This window comes from Panthera leo, chromosome F3 (genome assembly GCF_018350215.1).
Source record: "Panthera leo isolate Ple1 chromosome F3, P.leo_Ple1_pat1.1, whole genome shotgun sequence".
Taxonomy (NCBI): Eukaryota; Metazoa; Chordata; class Mammalia; order Carnivora; family Felidae; genus Panthera; species Panthera leo.
Window position 1 is genome coordinate 2,305,425 of NC_056696.1, and position 15,028 is coordinate 2,320,452.

The window sequence follows — 15,028 nt, forward strand, 5'->3', positions numbered from 1 at the left end:
GTCAGCCTTACAGAGGGGAACTTAGCCACACAGCTAATCGCAGGAAGAAGGAGCCGGTGACCAGCATGAAGAGCTCTCCCACACCATCAAGTAGCTTTTCAATTAAAACAAATTTATTATGCGTTTCATACCTGGGATTTCGTATCTTTTGACCACCTTCACCCATTTTGCTACCCGCCCCCCCCCCCCCCCCGCCAAGTGTTCAGACGGAGTCTTAACATCGTTGTCACAATCCTTCTATAGCTTCACCGAAGAAAGGTGGTTTGTTAAGGCTGGATTGTGTCCGTTATCTGTGGGTATGGGTCACTGAGGCAACAGGTAGTCAGAACCGAAGTGGTTTCCCTTCTTCTGTCTCTTCTCCCAACAAGAAAGTTACTGTGCGTATCCCAGAGCCACACTTTACAAACGCAGTCGTCCCAGAGGTAGCTTTTGACAGGAGTGTCTGGAATATGCCACCCAGAAGTAAGGGGAGCCCTCTGTGTAAATGTTACGCGAATTTTATATAATTCATCTATGGTATTTATATATGGTATACATTTTATGGGAAGAAGTATCTACACGCATTACGGAAAGTAGGTATCGCCCTGGACAAAAACTAACAAGTGGTTAAATGTTCAGATACGTCAGCCAGTGCCGAAATCCGCGAGCTTGAGGGATTACATACACATCGTCCAGTCCTTACCTGACGACGACACGCCTGAGCTCTTGGGACTGCACCCGGAGGCCATAAGGGGTGGCAGAGAGATCCAGGGCCGGCACCTTGTGGACAGTCTCATTACCATGCAACCCGGGACCGGCGCCGATCTCGTGGTCCGGTAAGAACTCACTAACAACAGTCGTTAGTCGGAAATTATTAAATATTCATCTTAAATAATTAAGTGTTAAGTGAATATTTAGGAATTTGAAGAGCTACAGTGCGGAACTTGTAGACAAATAAGTCTAAGATATAGTGGGGGTGCCCAGGCGGCTCAGTTCTTGGTTTTGGCTCAAGTCATGATCTCGCGTTTCGTGAGATCGAGCCCCGCGTGGGGCTCTGTGGTGACAGCGTGGAGCCTGCCTGGGATTCTCTCTCTCTCTCTCTCTCTCTCTCTCTGTCTCTCTCTCTGCCCCTCCCCCACTCATGCATGCGCAGGCTCTCTCTCTCTCCCTCTCTCAAAGTAAACTTTAAAATAAGTGCAAAATACAAAACAATCTGAACAGAAACTAAAGTGTAAGAGGACAGTATGATGAAGAGGGCCAACGATACGACAGTCACAGGGCCTCAACACCCTTACTCTGCTTATCCATAAACATAGAATGCCTGTCTCCCTGTCAAAGCCACTGTGAGCTTTAAAAGCTGTAACAGATGGGGGCGCCTGGGTGGCTCAGTCGGTTAAGTGCCCCACTTCGGCTCAGGTCATGATCTCACGGCTCATGAGTTCAAGCCCCGCGTCAGGCTCTGCACTTCGGATTCTGTGTCTCCCTCTCTCTCTGCCCCTCCCCTGCTCATGCTCTGTGTCTCTCTCTCTCTCTCTCAAAAATAAACAAACATTAAAAAGCTATAACAGATGTAACGCAAATTCTCAAGCCTCCGCAGCCTGTAACTAGAAGACAAGGTCACGTTTGTCAAGGCCACAGCTACATGGTGTGAGCTCAGTGGCCTCACTGCCTCCCCAGCAGTGTGTTCCTGCGGTTCCCAGACGTCCTCTCGGGTGCTCGTTCACACCCGCTGAGGACGCAGGTGGCCCACGCAGGCCTCGCCTCCCTCTTCCCTCGCTGAGTTCAAATCCCAGTTCCACCACCTGACTTTGCAGACTTGGGGACGTCACTTAAGTCTTCAAGTTCATCTCGTTCGCATCTGAGATAATAACCATGCCTACCTGTGGGGCTGTTCTCAGCATACGAGTTCCTCAGGTAGGGCAGCTTAAAAATCTAATTTTTCAATGTGTAAGTCTAACAGATTTTAACAATAATTTTTAAAAGGTCTTTGAATAGCGTTTGGTTATCTACTGACGTAAACGCTTTCAAGTATAATAATATTCATTACAGAGTTAATGTACTTCAGCTACCTCACCGCCAAACCTTCTTCAAATCTTGCAACAATTCTTATAGATCTAATAATTAAACAAATACATGGGATCTTAAATTCTCTTATGTCTTCAAATATATCAACTTAGCTGAATTTCAACTCAAAATCATAAATTGAAACCAATTTCCCCACTTCCTGTTGTAAGTCAGAGTCCCAAAGCTGACCTTCAGGTGTTAAGAGCCCCAAATCTCTTAAATATCATAAATATTGAAAATACCAACAGGTACAGATTCCTCACCACGAAAGTACCGTCACTGTGGTTTTGATTCTGTTAATCCTGTCTACACCAACTTCTCGGTCTTCCCCGGGACCAGTGGCGCCACTGTGCGTGACATGGGAGTTTGCCTTCTTGGTGTGCTTCGGGTCGGGGGGAAAACAAGTAAGTAAACTGAAACCGAAATTTAAACCACTTGTTGGGAACACGCATCGGATGCCTTGAACCCCGATTATACTTGTCGTAAGGTCATCGCAACTCCAACCCCCGGTGATGGTGACGTTGCCCACGTCCCCGGGATCCGAGTCCACGTTCCCCCGGGCTGTTAGTCTGTGGGCTCACAGATCGGGTTTAGGGCCCTTGTGCTCTGCAGGAGTGCCGGCGGACCTGACCACCTGAGTCCTCAGTCTTGTCCTTGCCGCTGGTGCACGGGTGGCCCCGCTCTAGGTAATCCCCCTGTGACGTCACCACAAGGCGGCTCGGGCTTTGTGGGGGATGGGCGTGTGCGGCCAGGGCCTTCTGCGCACAGGCGCCCCCGATGGGAAGTTCCCCCGAGGAAAACCGTAAGTGGTCCCCTTAGTCTGGAGGACACGTCTCCCTCCTCCACCTCCTAACAGGCTCCTAAGATACACGTGTCTTTTTTATATTTTTTTTCCACTTAGTTCTAAAACCTCTGAACCTATCGGAACTCTGTACGCTTTGGTCTTCTCGTCTCTTTGTTGTTGTTTTTCTTGAGAGAGACAGAAACCGAATGAGAAGGGGAGGAGCAGAGAGAGAGAGAGAGAGAGAGAGACACTCCCAAGCAGGCTCTGTACTGTCAGCACAGAGCCCAACGCAGGGCTCGAACCCATAAAACTGTGAGATCATGACCCGAGCTGAAACCGAGAGTCGGACACTCAGGCGACCGTGCCACCCAGGCGCCCCTTCCTGTCTCTGGACCACGAAACTCATATTAAAATGGTATCTGATTGGATCCTCACTGTGGCTCTGGCTGACCATCTGGTGCTCTCTTCCAAGGTCATTGCACTGACACAAAACAGGTGTAACCGAGCCCTCCCCCCACCGACGGAGTGAACGCGTCCTACCTTCTACGTGCAGGAAAGCTGCACACACGGCGAAAGAGGAGTGGCTACTTGGAAGCCTTCCCGTGTGCCCCCAGAATATCAGGTTCAATTCCCTGCGCGTCCTGCGCTCGTAAATACTGACGGCTGTGCCTCCCGCCTTCAAAAAATTCGCCAGTAAGAGATGGGTTATGGGGCTGCTGTTCGCAAGCATGTTGAGTGTGTTTATCCGTGCCCCTCGGGCATTCTGGGAAGCTGGGATGGCTGCCATTATGCTGCCTGTGCTCAAAACATACTAGAAACTTCTCTGCATGATTAGAGCTAAAAGATGGGTCCCATTTGACTTAACGCCCTCAGGTGTAGCAAAGAGTTGCCCTTTGAAGGTGTGTGTTTTTTGAAGTCTTCTGAATCATCAGAAGCCACCTTGGACGAATGCCACTGAGTAACCTTGCTTTAAAGTCACCGCCTAAGTGTGAAAACAAAATGGGAAAACCTCCTACTTGGCGTGAGGGGTGAGCGGACACAGAAGCAGTGCACTGAGCGTGGTCGTGGCTTCCAGGCTGTCGCTCACCGTGCAGGACGACACCCTGGCTGTGTGAGACCCGGGTGACGGCTGAAACCAGCCCCTGCCAGCAGTTAGAGTAACAGCACGATCTCAGGGGAGCTTTAGTGTTTAGAGCTCGTCCAGCTTTCGCGCTCTGCCCCGCCTGGCCCAGGCCTGTGCCCCCACGGGCTGCCCAGCGTCCCCGAGGAATCTGACACGCGGTTGGTGATGAGCACAGCTGTCGGGGTGCCACCTGAGTCTTCATTTCGGTATTGACACTTGACGCAGATGCGTTCTGACGATGAATTGTCGACAAAGAAATCTTAAGAACCCTTTAAAAATACATATTTTCTTGTAAACGTCCAAAGTGCAGGGGGCGCCTGGGTGGCTCAGTCGGTTGAGCGTCCGACTTTGGCTCAGGTCACGATCTCTCGGTCCGTGAGTTCGAGCCCCGCGTCGGGCTCTGGGCTGACGGCTCAGAGCCTGGAGCCTGTTTCAGATTCTGTGTCTCCCTCTCTCTCTGACCCTCCCCCATTCATGCTCTGTCTCTCTCTGTCTCAAAAATAAATAAAGGTTAAAAAAAATTTTTTTTAAAATACATATTTTCTTGTAAACGTCTAAAGTGCAGGGGGCACCTGGGTGGCTCAGTCAGTTAAGTGTCTTTTTTTTTTAATGTTTATTTTTGAGAGAGAGACAGAGCGTGAGCAGGGGAGGGGCAGAGAGAGAGGGAGACACAGAATCCGAAGCGGGCTCCAGGCTCTGAGCCGTCAGTACAGAGCCTGACACGGGGCTCAAACCCACAGACTATGAGATCATGACCTGAGCTGAAGCTGGACGCTTAACCAACTGAGCCACCCTGGCGCCCCTTAAGTGTCTGACTCTTGGTCTCAGGGTCGTGGGTTCAAGTCCCGCATTGGGCTCCACACTCCTTGTGGAGCCTACTAGAATAAAAAAAAAAAAGGTTAAATTATAAATAAAATAAGAATTTCTCGGGAAGCAGGGCAAGGGGCCAGTTTTATCCCGACCGTTGATTTCAGCTCGGGCCGTGATCTCACGGTTGATGAGGTCGAGCCCCGCGCCGGCTCCACGGCCGGCCGCTTCCTCATCTGTAAAATGCACGGACTCCGTCGTGTGCCTAGTCGCGTGCGGCTGTGAAGCGGCTTGGCCCCGGGCCTGAACAGCGGGCTGTCCTGGGTCACACAGATCCGCATCTCTCCGTGTCCTTTGTAGTCCCGAGCAGAGTAACGACGAACTGCTGATGGAAATCCTGTCTGACCTGCTACAGCGGCTGCCGAGGTCTGTGGAGAAGGAAGAATGTGCTGGAACACCCAGCACCTTGAAGTGCATCATGTCCAGCCCCCTCTGGGAGTCTCTCTGTAAGAGCATCCAAGGTAGGCACAGGACGTGCGTCCTCGGGGAAGGACTCTGGCCCCAAGGGGAAGGGGTGGGGGTCCCCCAAGACCCCACAGAAGCAGCCAGGCCGAGTGAGGTAGGCAGTGCGGTCTCTACGCCCCCCCTTCCCACTCTCCAAGCTGAGAGACCACCCCCCCCCCAAGCTTGGGGCAGAGAAGGAAAGGGTGCTGTAGCTTTGTCTTCCTTTCTGGTTTTGTTGGGGCAGGGGGGTGGGTGGCTGGGAGACTAAAAGTGAAGAAATATGCTTGTAGCGGGGCGCCTGGGTGGCTCGGTCGGTTAAGTGTCCGACTTCAGCTCAGGTCATGATCTCACGGTCCGTGGGTTCAAGCCCCGCGTCGGGCTCTGTGCTGACAGCTCAGAGCCTGGAGCCTGTTTCAGATTCTATGTCTCCCTCTCTCTCTGACCCTCCCCTGTTCATGCTCTGTCTCTCTGTCTCAAAAAGTAAAATAAACGTTAAAAAAAAAAAAAGAAAAAAAAAAAAAAGAAATATGCTTGTAGCAAAGCAGGAAGGAGCTGCCCTGCCTGAGGCTATAGAGCAGCTTAGGGGTCCCTGCCCCGCCCGGCCTGCCTGCGGAGCACAAGGAACATGGACCCTCTGACCGGCGGCCCCCGCTCTGAGGGCTCCGGAAAGGGGGCAGGCCCAGGGGCGACAGGGCACCCAGCCCAGGGAGCCAGCGTCCGTGCGTGGCAAATGACCCAGTTAACTTCTCAACATCCATATCTTAACTGTTTATTTTTGAAATTTTTTTAAATATTTATTTATTTGGGGGAGAGCACAAGTTGGGGAGGGACAGAGACGGGGACAGAGGATCTGAAGCGGGCTCTGAGCTGACGGCACAGAGCCCGATGCCAGGCTTGACCCCCCCAAACCGCGAGATCATGACCTGAGCCAGTCAGACGCTCAACCAGCTGGGCCACCCAGGCGCCCCTATACCTTACGCCTTTAAAGAAAGTTCGTCGGGAACCCAATGCTGAGCGGTGGTCTGTGACATGGGTGCTGTTGTGGAGTCGGAACCACGGTCAGCACCCTAGGGCTGTGGCCAGGTCCAGCCACCGTTCATTCCTGTGCAGCCTGAAAGCTAAAAGGGGTCTCACATTCTTTACTGGTTGGAAAAAAACAAAAGAATATTTTAGGACCCATAAATATCATATGAAATACGAACGCGAGGGCTGCTGCACAAATAAAACTTTATTGGCAAACGGCCAAGCTTATCGGTTTTGTGCGTCCGCGCCTGCGTTCGCACCACGGAAGCAGAGCCCAGCAGTCGTGACGCAGACGGGGTGGCCACGGAGCCTGAAGTAATTCCTGATTTTCTGCAGAAAATGTGTTGCGATCCCTGGTCTTGACACATGAAGTTCCTTCCATTTCCAAAGCCTGTGTTTCTCCTTTTATCTGAAAAATAAGCTAATGTTCCGTCTTTCTCGATCCAGGCTATGATCCCCTCATCCACTGTGTCCTGCTAACCTTTCTGAGCCAAGAAATCGAACGATTTGATAAGTTCTTAATTGTTGTGCATGAATCTCTGAAAGGCCTTCAACTTGCGATAAAAGGAAAAACCATCCTCACCCAAGAACTGGAGGAAACGTATGAGTCTTTTCTCAATAGAAGAGTGCCTACGCTGTGGCAGGTGAGAGCCGTCACGCTACCCCGTTGGCTGCTGAGCCGTAAGCGTGGGGTGCGGGCAGGGGGTGGGGGGCGTTCACCGTGGCACCTGATGAAGTATTAAGTATTATTGAAAGATGCTGACGTACTTTGGGTGTGGGCGTGTATTAATAAAACCTCTTAGAGGGCAATCTGGCAATTCCACTCAGATAAATTTAAGATGTGTTGTTCATTTTAAGTTTCAGAAAATGATGTCATTTTTAGAGATTATAAAAACCTATATACTAATGTGTGCGTACATGTGCTTATAAAAACGCATCTATGCTTTAGATTCAAGAACCCCCAACCGAAAGTCTTGGAAGAAGATGCACAAACAACTCTTCCCACTGGTGGCCTTAAATGAGGGAGACTGGAGGGTCTTGTGGGTGGGAAAGAGGCTTTAACTTTACATTTTACGTATCCTTGTATCTTACTGTACTGTTTTGATTTTTTTTTTTATCACATTCATGTCTTTTTAAGTTTTTATTCCAGTATAACTGACCTACAGGGTTAGATTAGCTTCAGGTGTACAGGACAGTGATTGAACACGCGTATTCACTACTCTGTGCTCATCATGACAAGGGTGCCCCTTAATTTATCCCCGTCACCTATTTCACCCATCCCCCCCCACCACTACCTCCCCTCTGGTGACCAGCAGTGTGTTCTCTGTAAGTTAAGAGTCTGTTTTTTGATGTGTCTCTCTTTTTGCTCTGTTTCTTAAATTCCACATTTGAGTGAAACCATATGGTATTTTCCTTTCTCCGCCTGTTCTTTCGCTTAGCACGATACCCTCTAGACCCATCCATGATGTAGCAAATGGCAGGATTTCATTCTCTGCTATGGAGGACTGCTATGCCGTCGCGTACGTATGCCTCTTTGTCCGTCCACTCGTCTGTCGATGGACTTGGGTTGTCTCCACCCTTGGCTACTGTAAATAGTGCTGCAGTAAACATCAGGGTGCACGTATCTTTTCGAATTAGTGTTTTTGGTTTCTTTGGGTAAATACCCAGTAGTGGAATTACTGATCATACGGTGATTCTACTTTTAATGCTTTGAGGAGACTTCATACTGTTTTCCAAGTGGCTGCACCAGTGTGCATTCCCACCAACAATGCAAGAGTGTTCCCCTTTCTCCACATCTTGGTCAATATTTGTTGTTTCTTGTGTTGTTGATTTGAGCCATTCTGACAGGTGTGAGGTGGTATCTCATCGTGGTTTTGATTTGTGTTTTCCTGATGATGGTGACGTTGAGCATCTTTTCACGTGTCTGTTGGCCATCTGGATGTCTTCTTTGGGAAAATGTCCGTTCGTGTTTTCTGCCCGTTTTTAAATTGGGTTATGTATAAGTTCTTTATATATTTTGGGTACCAACCTTTTATCAGATCTGTCATTTGCAAGTATCTTCTCACATTCAGTAGTTGTCTTTTAGTCTCGTTGATTGTTTCCTTTGCTGTACAGAAGCTTTTTATTTTGATTCAGTCCCAATAGTTTATTTTTCTTTTGTTTCCCTTTTCCCAGGAGACGTGTCTAGAAAAACATTGCTACAGCCAATGTCAGAGGCATTACTGTCTGTGCCGTCTTCGAGGATTTTATGGTTTCAGGTCTCACATTTGGGTCTTTAATCTATTTTGACTGTCATTTTTGTGCATGGTAAGAAAGTGGTTCAGTTTTATTCTTTTGCTTGTAACTGTCCAATTTTCCCAGCACCATTTGTTGAAGAGACTGTCTTTGTCCCATTGCATATTCTTTGTCTTCTGTTGAAGATTAATTGACCATATAATTGTGGTTTCACTTCTGGGCTCTCTGTTCTGTTCAGTTGATCTGTGTGTCTGTTTGTCTGTAATACCATCCTGTTTTGATTACTACAACTTTGTTGTAGGTCTTGAAAGCTGGGATTGTGACACCTACACTTTTAGTCTTCTTTTTCAAGATTTCTTTGGCTATTTGGAGTCTTTTGTGGTTCCATACAAATTTTTGGATCGTTTGTTCTAGTTGTGTGAAAAATGCTATTGGTATTTTCATAGGGATTGCATTAAATATGTAGATTGCTTTGGGTAGTGTTGTTAAATATTTTAACAATATTTATTCTCCCAATCCATGAGCATAGAATATCTTTCCATTTGTTTGTGTCATCTTTAATTTCTTTCATCAGTGTTTTATAGTTCCCAGAATATAGGTCTTTCTGTCCTAAACTCTTTAGTCAAGTTTATTCCTAGGTATTTTATTATTTTTGGTGCAATTGCAAATGAGACTGTTTTCTTAATTTCTCTTTCTGTTGCTTTATTATTGGTGTATAAAAATGCACTGGATTTCTGTATGTTGATTTTGTATCCTACAACTTTACTGAATTCATGTATTAGTTGTAGAATTTTTTTGGTGGAATCTTTCGGGTTTTCTATCTACAGTGTCATGTCACCTATAAGTAGTAAATTTTTACTTCTTCTTCACCAATTTACATGCCTTTCATTCTTGTCTGATTGCTGTGGACTTTCAATACTATGTTGAATACAAGTGCTGAGAGTGGACATCCTTGTCTTGTTCTTAAACTCAGGAGAAAAGTTCTGTTTTCCCCATTAAAGAAGCGATGTTTGCTGTGGGTTTTTCACATATGGCCTTTATTATGTTGAGATACCTTCCCTCTAAACCTACTTTGTTGAGTGTTTTTATCATGAATGGATGTTGTACTTTGTCAAATGCTGTTTCTGCATCTATTGAAAGGATCATATGGTTTTTATCCTTTCTCTTATTGATGTGATGTATCATGTAGACTGATTTGTAAATATTAAATCACCCTTCCACCCCAGAGATAAACCCCACTTGATCATGGTGGATAATTTTTTTACTGTATTGTTGAATTCGGTTTGCTAGTGCTTTGGTCAGGATTTTACATCTGTGTTCATCATGGATATTGGCCCGAGTTCTTTTTTTTTTTGTAGTGTCTTTTTCTGGTTTTCTGTATCAGGGTAATGCTGGCCCCATAGAATGAATTTGGAAGCTTTCCTTCCTCTTCTATTTTTGGAATAGTTTGAGAAGAACAGGTATTAACTCTTCTTTAAATGGTAGAATTAGGGGCGCCTGGGTGGCTCAGTAGGTTAAGCGTCCGACTTCAGCTTAAGTCACGATCTTGTAGTTCGTGACTTTGAGCCCCACATCAGGCCCTGTGGTGACAGCTCAGAGCCTGGGGCCTGCTTTGGATTCTGTGTCTCCCTTTCTCTCTATCCCTCCCCCACTCATGCTTTGTCTCTCAAAAATAAGTAAACATTTTTAAAAAATTAAATGGCGCGCCTGGGTGGCTAAGTTAAGTGACTGACTTCGGCTCAGGTCAGGATCGCATGGTTGTGAGTTCGAGCCCCATGTCGGGCTCTGTGCTGACAGCTCGGAGCCTAGAGCCTGCCCCAGGTTCTGTGTCTCCCTCTCTCTCTGCCCCTCCCCTGCTCATGCTCACTTGCTCTCTCTCTCTCTCTCTCTCTCTCTCTCAAAAATGAATAAACATTAAAAAAAATAAAAATAAATTTAAATGTTTGGTAGAATTTACCTATGAAGCTGTCTGGTCCTGGACTTTTGTTTGTTGGAAGTTTTTTGATTACTGATTCAATTTAATTGCTAGTAATTGATCTGTTCAAATTTTCTATTTCTTTCTGATTCAGTTTTTGGAGTGTATATGTTTCTAGGAATGTATTCAGTTCTTCTAAGTTGCCCAACTTGTTGGCACACCATTTTACATACTGTTCTCCTATAATCTTTTTGTTATTCTGTGGTGTCAGTTATTTTTTTCCTCTTTCATTTCTGATTTGATTAGTTATTTGAGTCTCTGTTTCTTTTTTTCTTTTTTTTCTTTTTGAGGAGCCTGGGCTACGCTCTTACCAATATTGTTGGTCTTTTCAAAACTCCAGCTCCTGGTTTCATTGACCTGTTCTATGTTTTAAATTTGTTTCATTTATTTCTACTCGAATTTCCTTCCTTTCCTTTCCTTTTTGGTTTTATTTGTTCTTTTTCTAGCTCCATTGGGTGTAAGGTTACGTTGTTTGAGATTTTTCTTGCTTCTTGGGGTAGCCCTGTGTTGCTATAAACTTCCGTCTTAAAACAGCTTCTGCTGCATCCCAAAGATTTGGGGCCATTATATTTTCATTTTCATTTTCTCCATGTGTTTTTAATTTTATTTCCTCTTTGATTTCTTGATCAAATTGATCCATTTATTGTTTAGTAGCGTGTATTTAACCTCCATGTATTTGTGTTCTTTCCGGATTTTTTTCTTGTTGATTTTTAGTTTCATAGAGTTGTGGTCAGAAAAGATGCATGCTATGACTTCAGTCTTTGGAATCTGTTGAGACTTGTTTTGTGGCTGGGTATGTGATCTGTTCTGGAGAATGTTCCATGTGTACTTGAAAACAGTGTGCATTCTGCTGATTTTGGATGGAATGTCTGAATATACCTGTTAGATCAGCTGTTCCAGTGTGTCATTCAAAGCCACTGTTTCCTTGTTGATTTTCTGTTTACATGATCTGTCCACTGATGTAAGCAGGGTGCTAAAGTCCCCACTATTTTTGTATCCTTATCAATTGCATCCTTCATGTTATTAGCTGCTTTATGTATTGGGGTGTTCTATGTTGGGTGCATAAACATTTACAATTGTTATATCTTCTTGTAGGATTGTCCCCTTTATTATTATATAGTGTCCTTCTTTGTCTCTTATTACAGACTTTGTTTTAAAGTCTATTTCATTCAATAAGAATTGTTACCCTGGCTTCCTTTTCACTTCCATTTACATGATAAATGCTTTTCCATCCCTTCACTTTCAATCTGCAGGTGTCTTTGGGAATGAAATGAGTCTCTTGTAGGCAGCATATAGACGGGTCTTGCTTTTTTATCCATTACGTCACCCTGTGTCTTTTGATTGGAGCAAAATGGATTGCGTCCATTTACATTCAAAGTAATTATTGATATGTATGTACTTACTGCCATTTTGTCACTCCTTTTATGGTCGTAGTTCTTCTCTGTTCCTTTCTTTTGAGAAGTCCGCTGGTTTCTTTAGTGATATATTTGGATTCCTTTCTCTTTATTTTTTGCATATCTGTTACCAGTTTTTGATTTGTGGTTAACATTCGGTTTGCATATAATGTCTTATGTGTATAGGAGTCTATATTAAGTTGATGGTTGCTTAAATTTGAACCCATTGTAAAGGCACTAAATTTTTACTCTTCCCCATGGTGTAGGTATCTGGTATCATACTTTACATACGTTAATTTTGTGAATCCCTTGACAGATTTTTACATATATACTTATTCTTATTGCTTTTGTGATTCCTGCTTTTCTTATTCCTGCTTATGTTCTTTCCTCGCCTCTCAGAGTCCCCTTTATCGTTTCTTGTGGGTCTGGTTTAGTGGTCATGGACTCCTTTAAACTTTGGGAAGCTCTTATCCATCCTTCTATTCTGAATGATAACCTTGCTGGATAGAGTATTCTTGGCTGCAGGCTTTTCCTTTCAGCACTTTGATTATATCATGCCCCTCCCTTCTGGCCTGCAAAGTTTCTGCTGAGAATGCAGCTGATTGCCTTATGGCATTTCCCTTGTATGCAACTGCTTTCTTTTCTCTTGCTGCTTTTAAAACTCTCTCTTGATCCATGCTTCTTGCCATTTAAATTCCTCTGTGCCTTGGTGTGGACCTCCTTTGGTTTTGTTAGGGGCTCTCTGTGCCTCCTGAATCTGGACTTCTGTTTCCTTCCCCAGATTCAGGAAGGTTTCAGCTGTCATTTGTTCAAATAAATTTTCTGTCCTCTTTTCTCTCTTCTCCTTCTAGGACCCCAATAATGCAAATGTTATTAGGCTTGATGGTGTCACTGAGTTCCCCTAACTTGTTCTCATTTTTTCTTTTTCTCAACTACTCAGCTTGATTTCTCTCCATTACTCTGTCCTCCAGGTCACTGATCTGTTCTTCTGCTTCCTCTACTCCACTATTTATTCCATCTCGTGTATTTTTAATATCAGTTATTGTGTTCTTTGTCACTGATTGGTTCTTTTTTATGTTTTCTGTCTCTGTGTTGAGGGTCTCACTGAGGTCCCCCACTCTTTCTCAAGTCCAGTGAGTCTATTTATGACCATTACTTTAAATTCTCTACCAGGCATATTACTGCATTACTCATTTCATTTCATTACTCCATCTCCATTTCATTTAGTTCTCTTGCTGCGATTTTTGTCCTGTTCATTCACTTGGGACATATTCCTTTGTCTCTTCATGTTGTCTAACTCTCTGTGTCTGTTTGTGTCAGCAAAGTCAGCTGCGTCTCCCGCACTTAAAGCAGTGGCCTTAGGAAGACGAGGTCCTGTAGTGCCCCGCAGTGCAGTGTCCCCTGTTCACGGGAAAATGGCGCTTCAGGGGTGTCCCCGTGTGAGTTGCTACAGGGGTGTCCTACTGCGGCGGCTGAACCGTGTTCGCCTTCCGTGCAGTGGCTCTGCCTGTTGCGGGCAGGGTCCGGTCCCTGTGCGGTTAGTGGGTCGGTCTGGGGCGCGGCGGATCAGAGCAGGAGTTTGCTAGAGATGCGGTAGCTCCAAACTGCAGGGCACTTCCCCTGTGTGGTCCGGAGAAACTTGCATTGGTGGGCGGGGCCGCAGTCAGACCCGATGTCCGCCCCCAGCCCACCGCTGGGGCCACACAGACTGGCGTGTACTTTATCTTCCCCTCTCCCCGGGGCAGGACTCACTGTGGGTGGTGTGGCCCCCGTCGGGGCTGCTCGCACACTGCCAGGCTCGTGGCGCCGCTCTGGATGGAGTCCTGCCACGGGCACGTCGGAGGCTGATCCGCAGGAGAGCAGGGGACGTGGGGTGCACAGTCTGCCGTGGGAGGGGCCTGCACGGAGGACTGGCTGGAGGGGCGAGTGAAGAAGAGTGCGGGGGCAGGGCACACTGTTAGCATCCTAGGTGGGAGTGTTGGAGCTGCGCCCGGTTCCCACAGGTGTATCTAGGCTGGGGGAGGGAGATGGTGCTTGCCACCTCCTCTGTTGTGTAGAAGTGTCCAGAGGACCTCTGTCACCCCAGGACAGGCTCTGTGAATAGCCTACAAATCCCTCTCTCTTGGCCTAGGGCTGGGGGGGGGGGGGGGGAGGTCAAACAGCCCCTTCTGCGCTGAATCTCCACAGGCTATTTGTTGTTCTGTCTCTTTAAGGGCGGGGACTCAGTTTCCTCTCGCCTTCCTGCCTCTCCCAGGGCTGAGCTGCTGATTTTTAAAGCTCCAGGGGTTAAGCCCCACTGGTTGTAAGAACTCACAAAGCCACAGTTCTGGGGATTTGTCTTCCCTGGGCTGGGGGGGGGGGGGGGCGCTGAGATCGTGCCTGGTGCCTGGTGTGTCCACTCCTCTCCCCCTCTGCACCCACCTCCTCCCTGCCTCCCACCAAAGGTCTGTTGGGACTGTGTCTCCTTTCTGGCCCTTCTTGATGTGGCCTCTTCTCTACTGAGCCATGGCAAGTACGTCCTGCCGGTCTTCGCGTGATTTTCTGAGTTATTTACACTGATGTGGGGGTTAACTTGGTTGTATCTGTGGGACGAGGGGAGTGTAGGGTCCTCCTATTCCTCCATCTTCCGCCCCAGAAGTCTCACGTCTTTTAATTAGTATAAAATCTCAAATATTTCCAAAGAAACTATAAGCTACTTTTTCCAGTAAAGCAAGCTTGGTTATTTGTACCAGTTTCTAAATGAAAGCAACCAAAAACCCTGGGTTAAACATAAGTAGGGAGCAGGCAGTAAAATAAGAAAGCCTGTCGCTGAGCCGTGGTAAACTCCAAGTCCTCCCCTGAAAGAGTCTGCAGCCCAAGTCCAGTGTGAAGGGCACGTGGAAACGCAACCAGAATGCCTCTCGGGGAGAAGAAGAAACGCAACCAGAATGCCTTCCATCTAAGGCCCAGGGCGTCGCACATGTGTTTTGCAAGGAACAATCAGTCAAAAATAGCTAAACACACATAAACACAAGGACCATGAGTGAGAACCATAGCGAAAATACAGCACAGGTGACCTGGGCGGCTTGGTCAGGTAGGCGTCCAGCTTCAGCTCAGGTCATGATCTCACGGTTCGTGGGTTCGAGCCCCACGTCGGTCTC

General features: G+C 46.6%; 1 protein-coding gene and 1 long non-coding RNA gene across 6 annotated transcripts in view; one reads left to right on the forward strand and one right to left on the reverse strand.

Moving 5' to 3' along the window:
- The window catches only part of DNAH14 (dynein axonemal heavy chain 14), a 407,059-nt gene that overhangs the window by 376,374 nt on the left and 15,657 nt on the right, over positions 1-15,028 (forward strand). For all 5 annotated transcript variants that reach the window (XM_042925989.1, XM_042925990.1, XM_042925991.1 and 2 more), the window contains 3 exons: positions 619-815; positions 5,118-5,278; positions 6,732-6,928. In XM_042925989.1, the coding sequence (XP_042781923.1) occupies positions 619-815; positions 5,118-5,278; positions 6,732-6,928 (555 nt within the window). The remainder of the gene's footprint in view (positions 1-618; positions 816-5,117; positions 5,279-6,731; positions 6,929-15,028) is intronic.
- Positions 193-2,683, reverse strand: LOC122212237. Its single transcript, XR_006199069.1, has 3 exons — positions 2,307-2,683; positions 683-826; positions 193-476 (listed from the first exon to the last, which is right to left on the reverse strand). It is a non-coding gene; the product is annotated as an uncharacterized LOC122212237 (long non-coding RNA).